General features: G+C 37.8%; 1 protein-coding gene across 3 annotated transcripts in view; it reads left to right on the forward strand.

The window, feature by feature from the left end:
- The window catches only part of UVRAG (UV radiation resistance associated), a 301,824-nt gene that overhangs the window by 150,330 nt on the left and 127,566 nt on the right, over positions 1–23,928 (forward strand). For all 3 annotated transcript variants that reach the window (XM_040489399.1, XM_040489400.1, XM_040489398.1), the window contains exons 9-11: positions 12,805–12,889; positions 14,698–14,785; positions 16,147–16,207. In XM_040489399.1, the coding sequence (XP_040345333.1) occupies positions 12,805–12,889; positions 14,698–14,785; positions 16,147–16,207 (234 nt within the window). The remainder of the gene's footprint in view (positions 1–12,804; positions 12,890–14,697; positions 14,786–16,146; positions 16,208–23,928) is intronic.

The following is a 23,928-nucleotide window of genomic DNA, read 5'->3' on the forward strand; positions in this document are numbered from 1 at the left end:
AACTGTGAGATCATGACTTGAGCCGAAGTCAGATGCTTAACCGACTGAACCACCCAGGTGCCCCAGAACTAGCACATTCTTACATTTCCATTTTATTGTGGAAAGAAAGGATGGAAATGCTCAAAGTTAAATATATATTTGCCAAGATGGGTCAGAATTGTTGATATTTAACATTGACTTTGTACCTCAGTAGCTTTTCTCCCACTTTTATACATGTTTTTGAGATAAATATTCTTCTGAACTCTTAGAATCATTGAAATCTTAGAATTATTAGGATCTAACATTGACCCTTTGGTCTTAAACATAAGCAGGAGAAAGTGTGCTGCTTTTCTGCCATTGGGTATCTCTATAGACTGTGGTGGTCAGCACTGGGGTAGTTGGAAAGAAGGGTTGGCTGGATATAGATAACCAGATTTATATACCAGTAGATCTTGTTCTACTTGTTGGGGACCCCTGTTCTTCATAATGATGGTGCCAGGTAACCAGAAACCTACTTTTTCTTGTCTGTCGAAAGAACATTTGTGTTGAACTATATTCTCGTGTACTTACGTTGAATGTACTATTTAATGATTCTCGAGCCAAGTTAAAATATTTAGAAGTACCTGAGTCACTGGTATTGGCAACGTGAAGGGTAAAGATGTATTTGTCACCCGTGCTTGCAGCTTTGATTTAGCATGTTTGCTAGCCATTTGTGAGATGATTTGCTAATATGAATATTACTAGTGGCATCTTCCACATGATAACTTCTCTTTGAAACTTGGTGCTTATTTAGGCACTTGGTTCTCAGCCCAAGGGCTCAGTTAGGATACAAAGTCAGTAATATATGATATTTAATCTTTGCTACTGATTCTTCTGAATGATCATAAAGGAATTAGTTAACTTCTGTATCTTTTTACACATGTGTGGAGTCAGGATAGTGGCTCATAATAGTGCCATAGGGATTAATTTGTATAAACATTTGGAAAAAAAACAGGTGCCTATTATATATATTTTTGTTTATAAAAATTTATTGCATCAGTATGATTTTTTGGGAAGAGGCAAAAAGATCATTTCTATCCATGCTGCTGACTTGCTGAGTGGCCGCCTACTCTGAGGGGCCTCGTTACTCCACACCTATAAATTTCCCCTTCCCACACCTCCAAGGCAGTGGTTCCCAGCTTGTCTACGGCAACTTCCAGCTGGGCCATGAGCTGATATTTTCAGTATTAATGTTTATTAATGTATGCATTTTCATTGTTGGCAGATACTGGTAACTTACGATGTTAGTAAAAAACAGATTTCCCCTCATTAGTGTCTCAAGCCAAATAACCTTCCCATTAATTAATTATATGTTGGTTTACACAATCTGTAGCCCTAACGCAACCCCCAAATCTTGGAGAAGCAACACTCTATCTAAGTTAGTTTGCTTGAAATTTGGTTTAGAAAATGGTATGAAACATTGGTCTTAAGGAAATGTGTTTAGCATAACCTAAACACTTTTTATAAATGTTGATAAAATCTAGGAACTCTTCAGTGGTGCCTGGGAAGTCATATTAACTTTATAAAAGCAGAGTTCTCTAAGCTTTGTAGGAAGAAGCTACTTAAAAAAAAAATTTTTTTTTAATGTTTTTTCATTTTGAGAGCGAAACAGAGCACGAGTGGGGGAGGGACAGAGAGGGGAGGTGCAGAACGGGGGGCGGGCACAGAATCCGAAGCAGGCTCCTGGCTCTGAGCTGTCAGCACAGAGCCCAACACGGGGCCTGAATTCATGAACCGTGAGATCATGTCCTGAGCTGAAGTCAGACACTTACCAACTGAACCACCCGGGCACCCCAGGAAGAAGCTACTTTTTAATGCAGTTAGTTTTCTTGAGAATAACAGTAATGTATATGTAGTACTTTATACTTAGAAAATGCTTGCACAAAGATCATCATATTCGATCTTCAAAGTATGGCAGATATTGTTATCTTCATTTTTATCTTCATTTTATGTATGAGATACTAAGATTATGATAAGTGACTTCGCCAGGTATGAACAGATAGTTAGGAGCAAAGTTGGGATGTGGACCCAGACCTTTTTCCTCTAAATTTTGTGCTTTTGTCTCTATTCCATATTATCTACAACCTTGCAAAATACTTTCATTTGAATCCTACATAAATCCTATACGGCAGTCAACCTTTTTTTAAAAGTTTGTTTATTTACTTTGAGAGAGAAAGAGAGCGAGCAAGCTGGGGAGGGGCAGAGGGGGTGGAGGGAGGTAGGGAGAGAGAGAGAGAGAGAGAGAGAGAGAGAGAGAGAGAGAGTGTTCCAGTCAGGTTCCACACTGCTAGCATGGAGCCCAGTGTGGGGCTCGAACTCACAAACTGTGAGATCATAACCTGAGCTGAAATCTAGAGTCGGAGACTTAACAGACTGAGCCACCCAGGCGCCCCCAGCAGTTATCTGTTATTGGAATCCTGTAACATGCCAGATGTTTCGCTTATGGTATATATTTACTTCTTAAAATAGTCCTAAGAGGTCATTATTTTACCCCCTTTTTCCAAATGAGAATAATTGGGGCTCAGAGACATTTGTCACAAATAACTAACAGATCCAAATACAATTTAGGTTTCTCTGACCCAATACCTGTCTTGTTTCCATTAAACAAAATATTGTTGCTTTCTCTAATATGTGTCCAACAGTAAATTGACTGATGGTTTGCTAGTTTTCCATTGGCCTGTGGACTATTAGATGAAGAACTTTGTTCTGTTATATTCCTTTTTATCATATGATGGGTGAAGTGAATTTTTCCCAAAGATGTCTTTGATTTGGTTGCATGTTAATTAAGAGATTTGGATTAAAGATCTGCCATTCTCTCAGTTTGTCCTCACAAACAAAAAATTTTTAATTATACAGTCCAGATTTCTTACAGCTCTAAAATTCTAGTTATCTCAGAAGAAGAGGATTGACAAAAAGGATGGGAATCTGTTCACCTTTTTTATGAATCTCTTTATTTTTCAAAGTTTGATGACAGCAATAGATTTCCCAGCAATGAAAAATGCCAAAAGAGAGAGAGAGAGAGAGAGAGAGAGAGAGAGATTCTGTGACCCCAAGCGTGTCTATAGATATTGTTTATTAAGTGGAAAGACATGTGGTGGGAGCTTCTGTTTCAGAGATCTTCAATTCATTTTGATAAGCAAGAGCAAAAACAAACCTTCTTTTAGCAACGTCATATGTAGAAGTCAACTATGTCAGATTTCATTGCTTAGATTTAGGGAAAAAAATCCTCTTAGTAATTTCAATAAATAGAAAGTTTTGATGCTTTATTACCAAAATAAGAAATATTTTATATGAAGTTCCCATCAATTATGATCATTCTTTATTGTCATTTTGTAATAAATTTGAGTAAGATGAACTATGTATCTAGTTCTATTTAATTAGCTTCTCTTTGGTCAGTAAATTATTGTGCTCTTTTCTCATAAAAGAAAAATGACACAGTATATTTAAAGTGGTGCCTTAGTTTCTATTAAAAGGTCATAGATTTCCCTTTATTTCTAAGTTTATGTATTTATTTTGAGAGAGAGAGAGCGTGCAAGTGGGGTAGGAGCAGAAATAGAGGTAGAGAGAGGATCCCAAGCAATCTCCACACTGTCAGCACAGAGCCCAATGTGGGACTGGAACCCATGAACCATGAGATCATGACCTGAGCTGAATTCAGATGCTTAACCGACTGAGCCACCCAGGTACCCCCAAAAGATCATAGATTTCTATTTGAAATTATAAAGACATTGTTAAGCAGTATGTAACAATCTTCTTCTCTTATGTCATAAGGTCCCAAATTGAAAAATTACTGTACAGATTTTATAATTCAAGATATATTTATTTGAAATGGGAGAATTTAAATTTTATTAGCCTGTGTATATGTTCTGATTTTTTTATAGCCATCTGACAGAAATTCCTAAGCAGATTTCCTTAAAAATTATTCAAAATTTCTTTCAAAAGTTTCAAAACCCGAGGCCAGTTTTTTTTGGTGGGGGGGTTTATGCTATTAAAGTTTCTTTACTTTTAGCTGTTTACATTGTATGCAGCATGTGAAAACAGACAACTTAGCAGTGGGGAGGACAAATGTGGGTGCTGAGTAAACCTCAGATTTTCTTTTCAGAATGATTCTGTTTCCATACATTTGTAATGATTTATTCCTGTAATGTCTTAACTGGATTGCAGGAAAGGTAAACTATCATATTTTATTCTCCCTCTTTTGCAATGGAAGGTATAGATAGGCAGAAAAAAGCCACCTGACAGATTTTTGTTTTGTCTTATTACCATTTTTTCTCCACTTCCAAAAAACATTGGAAGTGACATTTACAAAAAAAAAAAAAAAGTGCTAACGATTAAATAGTTGAACATAGAAATAAAAGGAGATCAGAAGACAGAACGTTGAGTGTGTGTGTGTGCACATGCACCGTTGTCAAGTCCTTTATTCGTCGTTTATGGAACACCCACAACGAACCCAGCACTGTGTAAGATGTTAGGAACATAATGACAGGTGTGACAATATATAGAGAGATATTTGGAAGGTGTTATAGGAGCACAGAGAATGAGTATCTGAAAATCAACACCAGTTAAAGGAGGTGACACTTAGGCTGAGTCTAGAAAAATACCTGATGGATACCTAGGGGGAGAAGGTGAGACTTTCCAGATAGAAGCAACAGTTTATACAGAAGCCTGGAAGTAGATTAGAGAACTGCAGGTAATTCCAGTAAAGCTACCACTAAGGACACATTCAAGTAAGGGTTCGTAGGAGAGGCAGAAGAGGTAAAGAATGACCTAATCATAAAGGAAGTTCTTGTTGAAAGGTCTAGCGATCTACTGAAATAAGCAAATTTCTCAAAGACAAAAAGTAGATGAGACTGTATTGATGACTGCAGTAAAGAATGGGGATTAGGTATATGTTTTAGAAAGTTCTCTTTGAAGAGTTGAGGATAGAGAACTGTTAGGGAGTTATTACAGTAATCTAAGCAATCCATAATTAAAACTGAAACATATTGGGAATGTAAAGGGAGGAGGGAATGTGTAGGTTCAAGAAATATTTCGATGATAGACTCTACTGTTAATGGCTTGGTGGGTTGGAGGAGAGAGAGAGAGAAAGATTTAGGATAGTTTCCAATTTCTAGTTTTGACAACTGGCCAGATTAAACAAAGACAAATGCTGGAGGAAAAGTAGATATTGGGGTAAAGAGAGAAAAAGGAAGAATTAATTGTGACTTCCAATTTTGGATACCTACCTAGTGGATAAGACCGTAAACAAGAAACCAGCAAGGAAAATAAATATCAAGTTGTGAGAAGTACTATAAACAAGCTGTGGTGATACAAGATAATTGTGGGAGACCATTTTTATAGAGATTGCTCAGAAAAGGTTTGCCTGAGGAGCTCAGCCTTAAAGATAAGAATTGCTGGAAAAACAGAGGGAACAGCAAGTGAAAAGGCTACCTGGACATAGAAAGGGCTTAGACTGGAACAGAAAAGACGCCACTGTGGCTGGAACATAATTTGTCAGGAAGAGACTAGTGTGACATCGGTTGGAATGAGAAGGAATTCAGAGTTTATATAAATGAAGCTATTTGCCTTATCCACTGAACAGGAGGAGAAGGCTAAGAAAATGGCACAGGGGCAGGTAGTGGGTAGGACTGTGAAGGAATCCGATTATTTCAGGGTAGTACGAGGTGGGGCAATTATATTCTACAGAAGGAGTTGAGGGATTGAGGGGAATGTGTGGAGTACTCAGCTCCAAGAGTGGGAAAGCAAACAGGGAAAGCAAACTAATGATGGAACTGGAGTAGGATTGCTGGACAGTGTCCCTGTTTGTGCTCTGTGCTTATATTTTTAAAGTAAAATCAATCAGACTGGTTGTATAATTTTCTCTACCCACTTAGAGCTTCATGGGGGCAGGTCGAGAGAATGCAAATGTTGAACAAAAGGGAAATTATCCCCATTTTACAAATGAGGAAAATGAAACTCAGAGAAGCGGAGACTTGTTTAGAGTTCTGAAAGTAGCATAGGTAGGATTTTAGCCCAAATCTTTCTGATTCCTAAGGACATGGTCTTTCCAATATAGTATACTGCCTCCCATATGATCCACCTATTGTATTGAAGCACTAAAATTAGCTATGACATTGTTAGCCATCAAGCCAATTGTGTAGAATTATGAAAGGAGTCAAGTGCTTCCCATTACATGTTATAAGGAAGTAGATCCATTCTTTAGGGAGAAAACAATTTATTGGCACTAAATTCTGGGAAGAATGTGCAATGTATTAAACATCATAATGAAATATAGTCATTGCAATTTTGCAAAAGTTACAGCAAGAAATATCTTTTAACCCTTGAGAAGGGCAGTATCATAAATCATAGTTCAAAAAAAGCATGTCTGCAGGGAAGGAAACTAAAATAGTTCAAGTATATTGCTTTTTGGTCATCTGACATGATATAGAAAACCCAGAAGAATGACAGTTTATTGGTTTTAACTGTAATTTTGACAGGAGCTGGCCATTATCCAGTCTGAGGCCAAAGTCTCTGGTGAGAAAGGGCCCAAAGAGTCTGTGTTGTGTTTTGTTGATGGAAGCAAGATTCATATTCTTTAGCTATTAGACTTACGGGAGACAGCATTGACATTTGGCTATTAAAATTAAAGTGTCTGACCTGAGTTTTTGCTGAACACAGGGGCCATCTTCCTAACAGAGTGGAACATTAAACATTAGTGTGTAAATGGACAGGACCAAACATTCCAGAAAACAATTTTGGAATATGGTAAACTAAGCGCATTCATTTGCTTTCCCTCCCTCTGACCCACTGATACGATAGTAAAGATACAGTGGTGGTGGTAAAGGTAAGAGAGGGCACCATTGGAATAGCAAAGATTTTGACACAGCTCTCGAAGACACAGTATAGATAGGATTGTTTTGATGCATCAGCTAGAGTAGAGAAAAACTGCCACCTGGCACAAAAATGGAAGAGGCTGATGTGGGGGTTTCTGGTGCAGCTCTCAGAGGCCTCAACTTGGAGTTTCCAAGTACAGAGATCAGGAACGATGGAGCAGTAATTAGGGGAGCTGGGCCTACTGGTCCATTTTCTTTTCTTTGGATTTGGACTCCCTTCCTGTAATACTTGCTCCAGCTGCTTTCTAAACATAATGGATTCTTGACCTGGTTAGGTTTCATGGGACAAGGGTTTGGCATAGAAGGTGGAACAGAGCCTGACTGTGGACTTTTACAATTGACCTAGAGGGAAAACATAAAGACAGCTCTACTTAGAAGTGAAATGCCCTAGAGTAACCCAGTCCTAAGATTGACAGTTGTCAATAATGTAACAGTACTACCTTCTTCCAGTATGGCATATATACTCTGAAGAAAAGCCTAATTGTCAACAGGACCTACCCACTTACGCTGAGTTGGCACCCAGGAACGATGCCTTTCATGTAAATAAGTCTTTATAGCTTCAAAGGAAACCTACACTAGTTGCCTATACTAATCAGTCTAATCACTTATTCATGGATTTGAAGGGAAAACCAAGGATCATCAGATATTTGAGGAAAACAGTATAAACAAGTCCAAGTTAAATGGAATAGCTGACCCCAAAGGAGCAGGAAATACAAAGAGCAGAGAAAAACTTAAAAAAAAAATTTAAATCAGCATCCTCAGATTTGACTTCCAGCCTCTGCGGAGGATGTAGAAAGGTAGTAAGAACTTCACTTCCACCCTAACAACAAGAGAAAGCTGAATAATGTACAAAATCATAGCTTTTCTTGCATCTGGAGAATTAAAGATTACAGGGCAGCCAGGTAGCCTGATAATGTAAGAAAAGATGGGCATGTCCAAGAAGAGACAGGATGTGAGGACTGAGTTACCAGTGGCAGAGCATGGGAGGAAGTTGGGCCACTGTCTAAGAAGGTAAAATAATTCCACTACAATTTTTAACAAATTGCTAACCACTAAGTGTGTTCTATTGTAGGACTGTAGCAGCTGTAAGCAGTTCACACCTCCTTGCAGTTTACTCTGTGTGGACCTACGATGGATATTCACAAGAAAGATTGGAGACAGGGTAGAAAATGTAGAAAGCCTCCTGTGGTTGTATAGGTCTGGAGGAAGGGGAACGGATGCTGTTGCTAGAAAGCATAACTCTTCTCTAAGAACAAAAGCACTAAGCCTCTGGAGGAAGAGCTGCAAGCCCTATGGTTTCTAGGACAGAAGTGAAGGATTGGAAGAAGAAAAAGAAAACATTATTACACTTGGGGGTGAGGCAGAAACAGTGTTGGCCCTGGACTATTAGAAACCTCCTGTCCCTAGGGGAGGGACAGTATCACTGAGAGAAAGCCCTACCCTGATACCTCAGGGCACAGGGACTGCTTAGCTCAAATGATATAAAAGAGAAACTCAGCTCTCCTCCCCAACCAGGATAGAAAGCCGCATTAGTGTACCACTTGAGGAGAGGCAAGAGCATAGTGAGTCACTCTTACTTAGGTGCAGGTTCATAGGGCAGAACTTGTTCCCTAAATCTGAGGGTGGAACAAGTTCATGGAGCAAAAGCATCCAGCAAATCATCTCCACCATCACCACCTCCAAAAAGGAGAAGTTAGAGGAAATTTGAAGAATTTTGAAGTTGAAGGTAGCAACAAAATGGAAGCAACAAAACCCCAAACCAGCTTAGTTCCTGATTGTATTGACTCAGCCCCCAAATTAACAGTAGAAGAGGCATGTCCTTTTCTTTCTCTGTTGTCTCATGCTCTCTGTTGCACGATGTTGAGCCTTCAGTCAAAATTTTTGAAACAAAGAAAAGCAAAAACAAAACAAAGACCCATTGTTATCCCTTCCCCTCCCACCACCACCAACAAAATGTCAAGAGAAGAATTTAACTCAAAAGAGGAAAAAAACTCAGTAGTGACTCAGATGTTGGGAATACCAGAGAGAGAATTTAAAATAACTATGATTAATGGGCTTCGGGCTTTTATTGAAAGGTGGATAACCAGTATGGATAGATGGTAAATTTCAGCTGTGAAATGGAAACTGTAAGAAACAGTCTAATGGATATGCTACAAATAAAGAACATGGTAAGAGAGATGAACAGTGCCTTTGACGGACACTCCAGTAGATTTGACACAGCTGAGAAAAGAATAAGTGAACTTGAATATAGATCAATAGAAATTACCTGAACTGACGTGCAAAGAGACTCTTTGACAAAAAACTAAGACAATTCATTACCACCAGTCCTACATTTTAAGAAATGTTAAAAGAATTTCTTCAGTGGAAGAAAAATGATACCAGACAGAAATGTGGCTCTACACACACAAAAAATGAGATCTCCAGAAATGGTTGAAGATACTATAAAGACATTTTTTCTTATTTTTAATTACTATAAAAGACAGTTGATTTTCTAATGCAAAAATAGCAGTGTTTTGGGGTTTATAACATGCATAAAGTAAAATGTGTGAAGAATGTGAAGAGTGGGGAAGGGAAGAATTGGGAGTATAGTATTTTCAGGTTTTTATACTCTACATGAAGTAGTATAATAATATTTGAAGGTAGACTTATTTATTGAAGTTATATACTGTAAACTCTGGGGCAGCCACGAAAAATTTAAAATAGAGATAAGACTGGGGCGCCTGGGTGGCTCAGTCGGTTAAGTGTCCAACTTTAGCTCAGGTCATGATCTCGTGGTCTGTGAGTTCGAGCCCCACATCGTGCTCTGTGCTGACAGCCTGGAGCCTGCTTCCAATTCTGTGTCTCCCTCTCTCTGCCCCTCCCACACTCATGCCTCTATCTCATTCTTTTAAAAGTAAATAAACATTAAAAAAAATTAAAAAATAAAATAAAATGGAGATAAGACTCCATTTTATAAATAAAATGCATTTTATAGATAAAATCGTGAAGAAAGAGGGAATTGTAAAAAAATATTCAATTCAAAAGCATGAAAAAAGAAGGGAAAAAGGAACAGAGAATAGGTAGAATATATAGAAAACAACTAGCCAAATGGTAGATTTTAATCTAAATGTCAATGATTATATTAAGTATAAGCAATCAAAATACCTCAGTTAAAAAACTGAGATTGTTCAAATTAATTTACATTTAAAAAAACCCAACTAAATGCTATCTGTAAGGAACCCACTTTTAATATAAGGGTAGATAGATTGGTTGATTAAAAGTAAACGAATGGGAATAGTACACCATGCAGATACAAATTAAAAGAAGGCCAGAGTGTCAATATTATATTAGAAGAGGAGATTTCAGAACAGTGAATATTACCTGTGATAAAGACAGATTTTACATTATGGTGGAGAGGTCAGTCACAAAAAGATACGACAATTCTAAATATGTATGAACATAACAGAGCTTCACTATATATGTGTGTGTGTGTACACATGTATATATGTATATTTACGTATATATATATATACACACACACGCAAACCATATATACACCATATATACACTACATATATACAACGTATATGTATACACTACACACACACAATGTTAAATGTGTGTGTGTATATAGCAAAAACTGATAAAATTGGAAGAAGAAATAGCCAAATCTATAATTAAAGCTAGAAGCTGCAACACTCATCTCTCAGTAATTCATAGAACAAGTGAAGTGAAAATCAGTAAGGATAAAGACCTTAACACTATTAACTAACTTTCCCTGATTAACAGCAGACCACCCCACTGCACACTATCAGAATATACCTTTTTATCGTACGCACATTGAACATTCGGTTAGGCCATAGTTGCTATCATAAAACAAATTAAAAAAGAATCTGAATAATGCAAAATATGGTCTCTGACTAAAAGAAATAAACTAGAAATCACTAATAGATAAATCTGGAAATTTTCAAATCTTTGGTAATCGTTCAACACGTACATGGGGTGGGGGGTGAAAGTTGTCAATCTGAATGTCATCTGAAATCATTAAAGATTAAGATGTGGGGAGGACTTATACTGGGGCTAAAGGAGATGAGTGGTGCTCCTTGATTATGTTCTATTTGGGGGGGCAAAGTTACCAACATGTGGATCATTTAAATACAGGTGTGAGAGAAGAGAAGGGTACTTAGAAATATGTTGATAAAATGACTTAAGTGGTGAACTTAGTGCTAAGGTCTAAACTGTATAATGTTCAGTAATGTACTTCTCGTTCCTTCTCGCAGGAGAGGTGCAGAATAGTTGAAGGCCCCTTTTCCTGTTGGATCATAGTTCATGAAACCAAACCCCTTTGTAAGATTAGTGTGTCTGGATCTAAGATTGTTTTTCTGTGCTTCAGTATTTCTGTTGCTATCAGGCCTAGATTGTCAAGAACAGAAGATGCTCTCATTTCTTAGAGTAGGAAGATGTAGAAAGATTTTATGATCACATAAATGGACATGGAGGTTCCAGAAGTTGATGTAAATATAACAATCAGGCATATAAACACAAATACTAATCTCTGTGTAATGCTAAAGCAAACACTTAAAGGAAATTAAATGTTCTGTAATGGGTTTGGGGTTTGGGGTATCAGTTAAAATGTGGAATATTCATATAATTCACATCCACGGAGTTGAATTTTACACAGCCATTAAACATTATAACTTAGACTATCTGTCAACATGTAAAAATGCTTATGACATAATATGGAAAAATCAGAATATACATTTCCTGCACACTGTGATTGTAGCTAAAACTACTTATATTTATGAACTACGCGATAGCAGTCAAAATGCAAGTAATTTTTCCTTTTCTACTTTTTATACTCTCAGAAACGTTGCTGTATAGCATTTGTGGGTGAGAAGAAATTAACCACTTAAAAAATAAATAAACTTTAGGGCGCCTGGGTGGCTCAGTCGGTTAAGCGTCCGACTTCGGCTCAGGTCATGATCTCATGATCTGTGAGTTCGAGCCCCTCGTCGGGCTCTGTGCTGACAGCTCAGAGCCTGGAGCCTGTTTCAGATTCTGTGTCTCCCTCTCTCTCTGACCCTCCCCAATTCATGCTCTGTCTCTCTCTGTCTCAAAAATAAATAAACGTTAAAAAAATTTTTTTTAATAAATAAATAAATAAATAAATAAATAAATAAATAAATAAACAAACTTTATTTATTAGAGCAGTTTTTAGGTTCATAGCAAACTTGAGCCGAAGTTGCAGAGATTTCCCATATAGCCCCAGCTCTCACACATGCATAGCCTCCTCTATTATCAGCATCTCCCACCAGAAAGATCTGTTTATTACAATTGATGAACCTTTAGTGAATAACCATTAACACCAGAGTCTATAGCCGCTTTCTTTTAAAATGAAGTCTGGGGATGCCTGGGTGGCTCAGTTGGTTGAGCATCCGACTTCGGCTCAGGACATGATCTCGCAGTCAGTGAGTTTGAGTCCCGCATCGGGCTCTGTGCTGACAGCTCAGAGCCGGAAGCCTGCTTCGGATTCTGTGTCTCCCTCTCTCTCTCTGCCCCCCCCCCCCACCTCACATCCTGTCTCTCTCTGTCTCTCAAAGGTGAATAAATATTGAAAAAAAAATTTTTTTTAAATGAAGTCTGAATTTTGAAATCTCATCAGGGTTTCTTGGTCAGCAATCCAGAAATCTGGAGGCAGATTACTCTTTGACTTACTCTTTGACTCCTGCTAGAGGCTGGACTTGTGTCAAAATTGAACAAGTAGGGAAGTTTTTTCTAGTTAATTCCCCCAGAAGACTTCTATCCCCAGTTTACTTTGCCTCTGAACTCTATTGCTCTCTCATAGTCGGGGGATGGGCTCTGCGTGTTTGGTTGTGATTGAACAGTGGTATCAGCAGTGTTACATCTGGAATTGTCTTCCTCCATCTGTCTCTAGGAAGTGCATTTTCAACTGAGCACCTCAAGCTTCAACTCCAGAAGGAATCTCTGAATGAATTGAGGAAGGAGTGTACTGCGAAAAGGTAAATGCAATACTGAGAATAATAGTTAAGAGTGTTGAGTTTACCTTAAGGGTAGGATTTGGAAAAGCAGGATTCTGTAAAAGCTGCTGGTATTCATTTATATTCCACACACATCAGTGCCACATTCATTTATTCAACAAACATTTATGAAGCACCCTACTGAGCGTCATGCACGTGCTAAAAGTAGTTACGAGAGCTCCTAGCCTAATGAGAAATGTGAACAGTTGATTTTCTAGTTTATTTATGTATTGCTTATTTATTTTTAATGTTTATTTATTTTTCAGAGAGAGAGAGAGAGAAAGCAGGGGAGGGGAAGAGAGAGAATCCCAAGCAGGCTGGGTGCTTTCAGCACAGATCCCCACGCAGGGTTTGAACTCACAAACTGTGAGATCACGACCTGAGCTGAAATCAGGAGTGGGATGCTTAACTGACTGAGCCACCCGGGCACCCCTATTCTTCTAGTTTTTAAGGCCACTGCACCATGACTTAATGTTTGAATCTTCTCCTCTTCCTGTCTTCCACATGTAGTGTAGCTTATGGTCTTTTCTTCAGACTTACTCCTGTTTAATGTTCGTCCATTTGGATTACCTCCACAGCTCCTAGCTTGTCTTTCTAACATCAGTCTCTCCACTTTTCCAGTTCATCCTCCATGTTGCTTATCAGACCTCCCCTCTTAAAATACTATTTTTACCATATTTTTTCTCCTTTTAAGAAGTCATGGTGATTGTTTTGCTTAACTTTCAAATAACCTTCAGCAAATTGGCACTGTACAACTGTAGTTCATTTCAGTTGCTCCACAACATTCATTTCATAGGTGCTAATAGTTTTTCTCTTTATTTTTTCCAGCACATGCTTAATTTGATGCCACCTCTGTTCTTTTGCTCATGTTTACTCCCTTTTTCTGGAAACTCATCTCATCCTACATTTTTCTTCAAGAAACCTTAGCAATTGAGCATTCAAGAATGTTAGACCTGGAAAGAACCGTGGAGATCATCTGGTCTAATCCTCTCAATTTGCAGATAGGAAGGCAAGGCTCTGGGAAGTTATTTTGACCAGCTCACAAGGAAAGCAGGACTAGATCCCTTTAACTCTTTAATGCTCTTTGTGTTATACTACTACTTTTACATTCTACTTTGACCTACAGTTTTGCTGAATTCCTCTTTTTTTTTTTTTTTAATCATTAGCACAATTGAGCAGGTAATTTATTCTATGGATATTTTATCTCATGGTCTTATTTCTTTAGTTCAAGAGAAGAGCTGCATCATCTCATGCCACAGCTTATTGTTTGTTCTTTTTATTCTATTTTCCTAATATGGCAGGCAGTAGCTGTGAGTGAAAAATAGAATACTTTTTAAAGATAATACCATGTAGATATTTTCTGAAATCAGATTGGCTTTCAGATTAAATGAGACCCTGGTCTTCTTACTGAGCTTCTCTAAATTTTTTATTCTTGTTTGTAAAATGGGTATAATAATATCAACCTAATTGAATTATTCTAATAAGTAAAGCCGTTTGTAAAGCTCCTGGCATATAGCGGTAGGTGCACAGTCAATGATTATTTGTACCCTTTACATCTCTTAGCATGATGCCTGATACACACAGTAGGCCTCAGTATATAGTTATCTTGATCTTATACTATTTAGAGATAGGTCAGGATTCATGTTAGCTATTATTCTGACTCTACTTCTGAGTTTCTGTGGCCCACTGCAGGCCATTTAATCTTCCTCTGCATCAATTATGTGGAAATAAATATTAGCATGAAAACTTTTTTTTTTTTAACAAATATGCTTTTTATCTTTCCTTATCAGAGAACTCTTTCTGAAGACTAATGCTCAGTTGACAATTCGTTGCAGGCAATTACTATCTGAGCTTTCCTACATTTACCCTATTGATTTGGTAAGTTTCAAATTTTCTGGGAAAAAATCTTTTTAAAGATGGTTTCTGTTTGAAATTTCCTCTCAATGAAAAAATTCATTGCTCTAGTCTTAATCGTATGCTTTGTCATGAATCATTCAGAAGCTAATATCTATTTAAAAAAATAGATTTGGAATGAATTGGCATTCAGTTCCACCATTTGGTTTTTTATAGCAATTTGATGGTGAAATGTACTCATTTTCATCTGAAAGAATGCCAGATAAATTTCTGGTTTCCTTATGATCTTTTTTACTCAGCCAGATTATCCACTGCCATCATTTCTTTCTTTCTCTCTTTCTTTCTTTCTTTCTTTTCTTTCTTCCTTCCTTCCTTCCTTCCTTCCTTCCTTCCTTCCTTCCTTCCTTCCATTTTTCTTTTCTTTTCTCTTTTCTTTTCTTTTCCTTTCTTTCTCCCTCCCTCTTTCTCTTTCTTCTTTCTTTCTCTCTTTCTTTCTTTCTTTCTTTCTTTCTTTCTTTCTTTCTTTCTTTCTTTCCTTCTTTCTTTCGTTTATTTATTTATTTTGAGAGAGAGAGAGAGCACGAGGCAAGGTAGAGCAGAGAGAGAGAGAGAGAGAGAGAATCCCAAATAGGCTCTGTGCTGTCAGCACAGAGCCGATGATGCAGGGCTCAATCTCACTAACCATGAGATCGTGACCTGAGCCAAAATCATGAGTCAGATGCTTAACTGAATGAGCCCCCCAGGAGTCCCGCATTTCTGACGCATACATGCAGATGCATGTGTACTGCTTTAAAAATATAACTGGTAATTAATTTGTATTTGTTAGTACTACTTAGGAAATTCCTGGGGTAACTGCCAGGAGGTTAAGTTTTTGAATCTAGTTTTTTAGAGTAAATGTAAAAAGTAAAACTTCAATAAAATTAGAAAGATGAGAATTCTCTTTTAGAGAGCCAAATCACCAAACTTGATGGCTTTATTTTCTTTTTAATGAAAAGAAATTTAAAAGACTAATTTTCTGAGGAAAGCTAATAGCATTTTAGGTTGCTTACAGAATTTTGTTAATTCCATTGAAAAATCTTCGTTTATAACTATGGATTCGTGGGGATGTTTTTGTAATAAAAATTTTACATGGCTTTTTGCTTGGACATGATGTTTTAAATGTTTATATTATAGAAAATTTCAAGTATATATAAATGTGCAGATGGTAGTATAATGAATCATTATGTACTCATCATCCAGCTTCAACAATTATGATACTATTTTGTGTCTAGAACAGTATTATCTTTGAGTTAACGCTGGTCTGCTTAATTCTCTGAGATTTAACCTAGGGTTTCTGTGCTTTAAACAGAAAAAGAATTAATTTCATTCTTTGGTTGTATTCACAGAATGAGCATAAGGATTACTTTGTATGTGGTGTCAAGTTGCCCAATTCTGAGGACTTCCAAGGTATTTTATTTCTTTTTACATCTAAAGATTTGGTGTATATGATATATGGGTAGGTTGCAGAGAAAAAAATAGAGATATGTTGAAGAGTTGGTTGCCTAGCAGAGGGTTTTTGGACCTTCTGTCCCTTCCCAAATGAAAGAGTCAGATTCTCTGATGGGAGACTTAAGAGGATATTTAGTTCTAATCATGGGGAAAAAACTATTGAGTTGTATATTTGAAATTTAAAAGAAAATCGTTTTTATGTGGGCTTTAAGAAAATCAGACAATGGCATTCTTAAGAATACTAATAATCTCCCTATCCTTTTGGTTTGATTTTCATGAAAGATTTGTATGTGGTTGGGAGCAGAAGCACAACCAACATTAATCTGTTCTGTTGTTATTTAGAAAATCATATGTCTGGTAACATGAAACGTCTTTGAAAATTTGATTTTGTGACATTCCTACTACCACAGGCTCAACTTTTGTTACACTGTCATTTCTGTCCTCTTTGAACTAAGAAAAAGTTACATTAGAGATATTATAGACTGTGACTTATAGTAATTGCTATATTTTAAAGTTCCTAATCTCTTTACCAGTAGGCCAAAGGAAAGAACTTCTTTTATTTGACATTTTGGTAAAGACTTTTTTTTTTTTTATTGTTAGCAAAGTGGGTTCTTTTCCCCTAGCCTATGCAGTGCTTTGAGGCTTATTAAATAGCTTTATAGATTATTCCCAAAGGTAGCATATTATGTATGTGGGAAGAAGTTATTCAAGAAGACGGCATTACAGGTTTTGTTTGGGACCTTCCTCCATTTCCCGATAAAGAAAATGTTGTTATTTATGGTCCTTTAACATTTAAGACTGATTTATTACCTACTTTGGCCTTTACAGCAACCCTTACAGCAAGTAGTTGGGACGTAATATGAGTGATAAAATAGGAATGGGAAAACCTGTATTAAGTCCTGTTTCCCCTTCTAGAAACCATGTAATTTGGAGCAAGCCATCTAAACTCAACTCAAAAGTTGATTTCCTAATCGATATTATGAACATATTGATTCATGTCCTTACCTGGTTTGCATTAATGTTGAGAAGATTAGATCTGTAAAAGCATTACATTTGCCTTATCTTTAATCCTCACAAAACAAAGGAAACCTGTAAAGAAAGTGGTATAATCTCATATTACATAGCATGTAAATGAGCTATTTAGTTAGTGACTTGCTCAAGACCACAAAACTAGGTAACGATCTATCCCAGATTTGTCAGGTTTCCATTGTAAAATGTTCCTTCTAATCTCCATAAGTCATGGAGATGTGTTTTGATGTTGATTTTAGGCAAGTTATGGTGTCCTGAAGGCCATAACACATCTTTTTCCTCATTCGTTCATTCGTTCAACAAACCTATTGAATACCTTGAGCCTTGTGCCAGGTTCCGGGGATATAGAGCAACGATCAATTGGAGAAAGTACTAATTGAGCACACCTATATGCCAGGCACTGTGCTGGATTTTGAGGATATAATGATAGAAGAAACAAATATGTTCTCTCCTTTCATGGAGTGTGCAATCTTTTGAGGGAGACAACCAATAAGAAAATAAGTATTTAACAAGTATTTAATAAAGGAATATGTTATTATAGACAGTAGGAGAACCTACTTTAGCGAAAGCAGTTAGAGAAGGCCTCTCTGAGAAGAAACATGGGACAGAAAATTTGAAGGCTGAAAGGATCCAACTGTCTGCTACATCTGGGGGAAGAGCTTTCCTCGAAGAGGGGGCAGCAAGTACAAAGTTCACGATGGAGCAATGAACTTGATATATCTGGAAAAAAAAATTCAGGGTAGGGGGTATGGGAGAAAAGACCTGTATTTTGGACAAATCATATAATCCCTCAGCTTAATTTCTTCACCTATAAAATGGGTAATATCTACATTCTCATTTATTGTGATGACTGAATGAGATAATAATACTTGAAAGAGCTTTGTATATAAGGTACTCATGTAGATGTAATGGGAATTGGTTGTGAGAGAAAGGAGGGAAAGGGAGGAAAGTAGGAGAGAAAGAAGGAAAGACCAAAAAGACCAGACCTGTGTGACTGGAGAGTAGCGAGCAGGAGGAAGGTAGGAGAGGTCAGCCAAGGCCTAGAGGCCACCGTAGGGTGTTTGTGTTATTCTCAGTGGAGTGGGAAAACCCTGCAGGGCTTTAAGAGAGGGATGACATGAGCTGATGATATAATCAATCTTCGATTCTATTTTTGTGTTCTATAAAGTATTCTGTTTCCTAGTTTTTCACAGCTTTTGCCAGCTCTGTCTTCTTAGTATGTCCAACAAGCTGAATCTATTTTTCCCACCCTTTAAATAATTAGTTTAGCTTTTTAGTGCAGTTTGCTGAAAATGAAATGGGAGATAAAATGAAACAAATGTGTAATTTTTCACTCTAAGGCCCTGTTCGCTCCCTGTGATGCCTCACAATCAGAAATTTTAAGAAGCACATATGGTGGTGTTGGACTTTAAAATCTTATGTTAGCATTCTGCAAGGCACTTCCATATTCTCAATTCACTGAATGTCTTGTGTTGTGTCACCTGCTGGGCCAGGTGCTGAGAGTGTGCAAAGATGAGTAGGACATTGATCCTACCTCAGTGGGCTTTCGGTCCAGGTGAGGCCATTAAACTTGTAATCAGAGCCATCAAGACATATTTATTGATTTCATACCCTGTGCCAGGCACTTTGAAGTTTATAGTAGGTACCCAAGATTCAAAGAAGTGGAAATACTCAGTGCCGTCAGGAGGGGATCGTGAAAACCTTTACAGGGAAGATGGTGCCTGAGGTGTCTTAAACGATGAAATAGTATTCCCCTGGTGAGAGAAGGGTAGGAGGACATTTTAGATTGGGAGAGTAGAGAAATATGGTAACATGGAACATCATGCGTGGTGCTTCTTGTTTATTTAATTTTCACAAGTGTGAGAATGAATTCCTTCTGTGAAGGAAAGAATTACACTCAATTTTTTTTTTTTTTAAGACAAGAAAATTGAGGCTCAGAGAGATTAGTTAATTTTTCCAAAGACTCATACTAGCCAGTAGCAGAGCTAAAGTCATTCCTGGTCAGTCTGGTTTTAAGGTCCATATTATTCCTGTCATGATGCCGTTTTTGTCCTTGTTTTGAATAATAACCTCTTCCAAACTTCTGACAGCTTTTTAGTGTTCTGTAACAGCTGCATTCTTGGTCATTCTCTCGTAAGGAACTCCAAACTGGTTATTCTGTGATATTTGTGAGAGACTTTGCTGGGATAGACTTTACAATGCCTGGGTCGACACTGTTTGGGAAACTCTACTGTAGTGGCCCAAACTTTATTGTTCTTTTCTAAATGGGTAAGTTACTGTTAGAGTATGCCAAAGAAGCCTGGACACCATGGGAGAAAGTTGTCTGGTGAAGGGTATTCATTTGAGTTCCATTGACTGAGACATTTCTCATAAAAAAAAAAAAAAAAAAAAATTGTTTGTGTGTGTTTTTAAGTAATCCATAACACGAGAGCCTTTTGTGGTAATGAGACCCAGATTTCCTTCTGTGTCTGTATTCCTTTATGCAGGCATGATTTCTTGGAAAGGAGAGACCATATGTCAAACAGTGTCTCATTGAGAACATGGAATGATTCCATAGATGCTGTGGCAGTGATTAGAGTCTTAAATATTTTGTCCTGTCTGGATCAGTGAGTGCTTGGTTCCTTACCAAATCAGCTGCCTCAGTGATTGGGAAGGCAGGATGGTAAGAGCTTTTAGATCACTTATTTGTACTTGGATGCATTTGAATATTAATAGTTTGTCCAACATATAAGTCAAAGGGGCATTTGAATCAATTTATAATATTGTCATGGCCATTGTGGGTTGATGGTATTTATTATCATAAAAATGACACAAAAACTGCTGCTCTGAATAACTACTCACGTTTGAAAAACAAATCAGAAATTATTATGAGGAAACTGCAGATTTTTGTTTTGGTTTTAAGCCCCTGAAAGCATTGTTTAAATTAAGCTCTTTTTCACACACCTGAGTCCTACAGTTTATTCCTGTTCTCTCTGAACCCTTCCACCCCCCTCCAACTCCTTCTCCCCAGCAAGCCTATCATCTGTAACCTTCCTAACCCCGAGAGCGGCATAAGGAACGCAAACCTCTGCTCTGCATTAGGTGTTAGGGACGTCATTAATGCTTACTGGAAAAGCACACCCCCGAGAGCCAGGTTTTGGCTTTGGCAGGTAAAACGTCTTTTAGATCTTGGAATGCTGGAAACCTTAAACCTTTTGGTTTTTTAGCTAAAGTGATTGGCAACAGAAAGTGACATCTGAGGTTCGTGGCCAGCAATAGCCATAATTAACCACATGAGCTCACATTTTCCCACTGGAGGTTCAGTGGTCTTGGGGTGATGAAAGTGACTTCCCTACCAGGAGGTGGTTTTCCTTTTGAGGGTATTGGAATACCCTTGGGCCCTGTAATGCCTCACCCGTGGTCCTTTTAAAATGCTTTTTAATATAAAGCTTCAATATTGGAAATCCAACACCATGGCGTTTAACAGTGAGGCTATGACTGAGCACTGTGGCCTGGAATGGAAACAACCTAGGGTTTTTAATAGGTGGAGCGGGGAGTCTTGTGGTGGAAACAATGGTGAGTGTGAATAACCAGAATCAAAGCCGATTTCCAATTTTAGCGAGTTTTCGGCTTTTGCTGTTTCTTTTTGGATTTTGATTTGCATGCGTAGACTTCTCATAGAGATGCCTTTTTATCTTTAAATTTAAGCAAAATTGTTTTGGTCATTGAAAAGAGGTGCTGTTAGAAGACTAGTTTTTGTTCTTTTAATAGATACGTGGATGTGGTCTCAAAATTTACAAATGCAATTCCTTAGTATTATTAGCCTTTCAGTAATATGGAAAAATGTAGATGCTTGTGTGTTTAGCATTGGATAGGTTTTTTTTAAAGCATTCATAGTTTGCATTTGACCTGTTTGGAAGGCTGGTTAAGAGGCCTGCTGCTGCTTTCTAGAAGTTTGCAAATTCTTTTCTGTCTGGCCTCATAGGAAGGGAAAAGCTTAGTGTAAAGCACATATAAAAAAGTCCAAACTTAGTGTAGTATTATACTTCATTACTGTAAGTTGTCTGCTTCCTCTTCTCTCACTTCAGAAGAAAGTTCTTAAAGACCAAGTCCTTTTACTGATAGAAATATTTTAAATTCGATCGGCCTTACCCTTTACAGAAAGCGGAGGCACAGGATTCAGTGACTTCTCATAGACTTCAGTAGCCTAGCTGTGACTCCAGGGATAGATATTTTAAGGGCGGGGGGGTATATACAGTTCACCCTCTTATTTTATCACTCATGGATTTTACCTGTAGGACTATGATCAAGTCACTTATACAGTCTGAATTACATTTTTTTCTCAGCTCTAAATTGCTGGCATCAGATTCAGTGATTTGAGATTCCTCCTAGCTCTAACATTATATGATGATTAAATTATAATGTGGTGAATTTACAATGTAGTCGAATGTAATTTTAGTCTCTAAGGTACTGTGGTATCCAGATTTCAACACAAGTGTTATAGGACTCAAGGTACTTGCATGGGACTGGGGCAAGAGGACATGGTCTCTAAGAACAGTTAGGATTCTAGTCAGTTAGGGCATGACTGAGTAGTCAGTTGAAATGAATGCTGGTTCATTTTCTTCAGCAGTTTGATTTGAGAGAACATCAAATTTTAGTTGAGAAGCCCATTCTCAGTCAAACACTTGACAAGTCACAGAGAACTCGGTGTCCTTTGCCCTTATAAGAGAAGCGTGAAGAAACTAAGGTGATACAAGTGTGTCATATGCTTGGTACATTCTAGTGCCCAAGTTAAATTGTTGTGTTCCACAGTAAACTTCTGAGACAGTATGGTGGAGTGCTTAAAGACAGAGGCACTGGTATCAGGCCAGCCCATATGGTGTTACTGTGTTACTTCAGATGGGTTCCATAACTTCTTTGACCCTTAGGTTCTTCATCTGTGAAACGAACGAAATAGCATATAAAAAGGTACCCAGTTTCATAATTGTTGATGAATTAATGACTATCATAAATAAAAGTACTATAGTCAGTTCCTTGCAGAAGAAAGTATACAGTGAATGTTACCTGTTTTTGTAGTATACTCAAAGAGAAACCAAGAATCCACTGTGGTAGTCAGTGGTGGAGAATGAAATGATGAATAGATGACTATAGTGGCATTCCTACAACAAGAAGGTAGTACTTGGATAAGTAAATATAAAAAGAACGTGAAAAATACCACTAATAATTGAAGTTAAAGATAACCTTTAGAAATCAAGCCAAGGTCATCTCAATTATTTCAGCCTTTTCTCTAGCTAGAGATATTCTAGATTATGTGTTTAAGCCTTTTAGAGGTGTGTGTGTGTGTGTGTGTGTGTGTGTGTGTGTGTGTGTGTGAGAACTTTTAAAAGTATTTTGGGAAGACTATATACCAAACAGTTAACTTTTTTGTTCCTTCTGGGGCAAACTTGAAACGTTTTCCTTTCTTACTGTCTTCTGAGTACCTGGTGATTATTATCCTTGGTAGGTAGTAGCAGAAGTCTAGATGGTGAGTTAAAAATGTTGGGGCACCTGGGTGGCTCAGTTGGTTGAGTGTCCGACTTTGGCACGGGCCATGATCTCATCATTTGTGAGTTCGAGTCTCAGGTTGGGCTCTGTACTGACAACTCAGAGCCTGGAGCCTGCTTCAGATTCTGTGTCTCCTCTCTCTGCTCCTTCCTCGCTCGTGCGCTGTCTCTCTCTGTCTCTCAAAAATAAAGAAATGTTGGGGCACCTGGGTGGCGCAGTCGGTTAAGCGTCCGACTTCAGCCAGGTCACGATCTTGCGGTCCGTGAGTTCGAGCCCCGCGTCAGGCTCTGGGCTGATGGCTCAGAGCCTGGAGCCTGTTTCCGATTCTGTGTCTCCCTCTCTCTCTGCCCCTCCCCCCGTTCATGCTCTGTCTCTCTCTGTCCCAAAAATAAATAAACGTTGAAAAAAAAAATAAAGAAATGTTAAAAAAATGTAATTATTTGTGACTTCTTTTTTTTTTTTTAAGTTTATTTTCTTTTGAAAGAGAGAGCATGTGCATACGGGGGGAGGAGGGGGCGGCAGGGGAAGGCAGAGAGAGAATCCCAAGCAGGCTCTGCACCGTTAATGCAGAGCCCTATGCAGGGCTCAAACTCACAAACCATGAGATCATGCCCTGAGTCGAAAACAAGAATCAGACACTTAACTGACTGGGCCCCCCAGGCGCCCCTATCTGTGACTTCTTAAAAGATAGATGCTTATGTTTGACCGTTGGGTACATACATTTTTGCCCCAACAGTTGCTTCTACCTAAATTGAATCAATAAGATATAAACTGTGGTTTTTGGACTTTTACTTTCCTTTTTAAAATATTTTTCCTCACTATCCTGTTTCTAACTTCAGTCTTATTTATGCAACGCTATCTCGTAGATAGTGAGAAAATACCCCATAAGGATGCATTGTGCCATTTCACTTTACCTTAGACTTAATAATTTGTACAATCGTACAGCAGTAGAAATTGCTTATAAAGTTGTTAATGAATAAAATATAATGCTCATGTAGTGTACTATGATTGAACCTCTGAAACTAATTTTCACATTATAACAGACCAGGTATTATTTCTGTCTTTAAAAATGCCAGGAAGGTAATGGATATTAGAGTGTATTAAGAACTCTTAAGATAAACATGAAA

This window comes from Herpailurus yagouaroundi, unplaced genomic scaffold (genome assembly GCF_014898765.1).
Source record: "Herpailurus yagouaroundi ecotype Mexico unplaced genomic scaffold, PumYag 180, whole genome shotgun sequence".
NCBI lineage: Eukaryota > Metazoa > Chordata > Mammalia > Carnivora > Felidae > Herpailurus > Herpailurus yagouaroundi.